At 32.0% G+C, this 1,838-nt stretch overlaps 1 protein-coding gene across 1 annotated transcript in view; it reads right to left on the bottom strand.

Moving 5' to 3' along the window:
- Positions 1-409: 409 nt before the first annotated feature.
- Positions 410-1,838, bottom strand: part of LOC137644217 (uncharacterized) — a 5,384-nt gene continuing 3,955 nt past the window's right edge. Inside the window, exons 5-6 of the mRNA XM_068377220.1 lie at positions 1,171-1,320; positions 410-897 (exon numbers count right to left, since the gene is read on the bottom strand). Coding sequence (XP_068233321.1) covers positions 817-897; positions 1,171-1,320 — 231 coding nt within the window. The 3' untranslated portion in view covers positions 410-816. The remainder of the gene's footprint in view (positions 898-1,170; positions 1,321-1,838) is intronic.

Here is a 1,838-nt window from a genome sequence, read left to right as displayed (position 1 = left end):
AAAAAAATCTCATGTGCTGCATTGCTTATGCAAATAGAGTACTGTGAGTTTATGCGTGAATACGTAGAACAAACGAATTATGGGTAAAATATTTGAAAATCTTAAAAAGTTTCTCGTATGTGGTCTTTTGTTGCTTTCTACTTCAATTTTTCTTGTTGGTTTGCAACATCTGTCTATTATGATTGTGGAAAAAATCATTTTATCCTTTCTTCTAAAATTCTTTTTGTTGGAAGAATAACCTTTGAATAGTAGCAAAAACTATAAATTACGCTTCATGATTTTTTCTTATGGGAATATAAAAAAAGCTTGTTTTTAATTAATGCATTTTATTGCTTATTTTACCACTGAAAAGGTACGTAGGGAATCACAGATAAAGTTTGCATACACAGAAATCACAAAACATTGTGAGGTATGCTAGTAAATTCAACATGAAAAGATTTTTTTTTTTCAAAACAATCAAGTTTATTATTTTCAAAACAATCAAGTTTATTATATGTTATCAGAAGCTTTCAAAAATTTCAAACAAAGCAAGTCAGAGGAATGTAAAAACCTTCAAGAATTTCAAACAATGGATATTGTTATTTGATTCCTGTATCTACAATAGATTGTGCAAAAAAAAAGTGGGTGACTTACACAATATTGTTTATAGAACCACCAATTTCAATCCTGAATGATTGCAGATCGTACTCTGTGCAATTTCAATAATCCTCTGTCATCTTGACATCCAACTGTTTTCGAGTTTAGTCAGCAACTGGTGATTGTCGCTGTAGGGATTCAGATGATAACGCTTGTTGTCTTGTACTTTTCTGTTTTCCTTTACATGTCCTTGCTGGAATTGAACATGCTGCTGACGCAGGTATTCATGACGCATTCGAAGAATTTCATGTGGTCGAACAGCTGCAGGCATTGTAGATTTGTTGTTAGTTATTTATCAAAGACGATTTTAATTTATTAACGAATAGATGTTAAATAATTATTTACCACGAAAGGGTAAATAATAGCCTAGAATACTTTTGCAATTATGTTTTGTGTTTACCAAAAACTACAAATTACTTTTTATCTGTTGAAACAGTGTAATTAGTAAAACTCACTGTGCAGAATCCATCATGCGTCGTGCTTATTACAGTATCCCCAATGTTTGCTGTACATAATATGGAAGCTCATACTTACGCAGGCATTTTCGTCTGGCAGCTTGCAGCCTTCGCCTACAACTGCACTCTTGATGCTGTCAATTGTTTCAGGGGTTAAATCTTCACTTGCGTCCAGTCTCATCTCAACAAAGGATTTGACATTGGCGTTCATGTCTTCTGGGTCATATGTCTAGAGGAAAGAATGAAGTAGTAAATATACAGTAACCAAATTACAGAAATAAGGATAACAACATGAAATTATAATTATATTAGTAATAAAAAAAAAAATCTTATATAGTATTTCGCATATTTTATTATATTAGTTGTGGAAGTTAGTCAATTGGAATTATTATAACCTGTACACAGTTATACAAAAAGAAATATTTGAGTGGTTATTCCTTCATCTATCATATCGCTCGGATGCGACAACAACGTCATAACTCAAAAAATTGTATTTTTTAGTTATCCATATAGACATATTCATCTTCAAATGCTGATTTATTTTGGCAAAAGTGTCATAATTGTAGCTAAAAAATTGATGGCTAGAGGCGCTAAATGTCCTAACGACATAACATAATATGAGTGTTTTAATTGATTAAATTGGATCTCCTGAAAAATAGCTATTTTTGAGTTATGACGACGTTGTCGCAAACGAGCGATATGTTTATTCTCTCTCTCTCTCTCTCTCTCTCTCTCTCTCTCTCTCTC

The sequence above is a fragment of the Palaemon carinicauda genome, chromosome 1 (genome assembly GCF_036898095.1).
Source record: "Palaemon carinicauda isolate YSFRI2023 chromosome 1, ASM3689809v2, whole genome shotgun sequence".
In the NCBI taxonomy this organism is placed as follows: Eukaryota; Metazoa; Arthropoda; class Malacostraca; order Decapoda; family Palaemonidae; genus Palaemon; species Palaemon carinicauda.
This window is presented reverse-complemented; position numbering and strand designations above follow the sequence as displayed.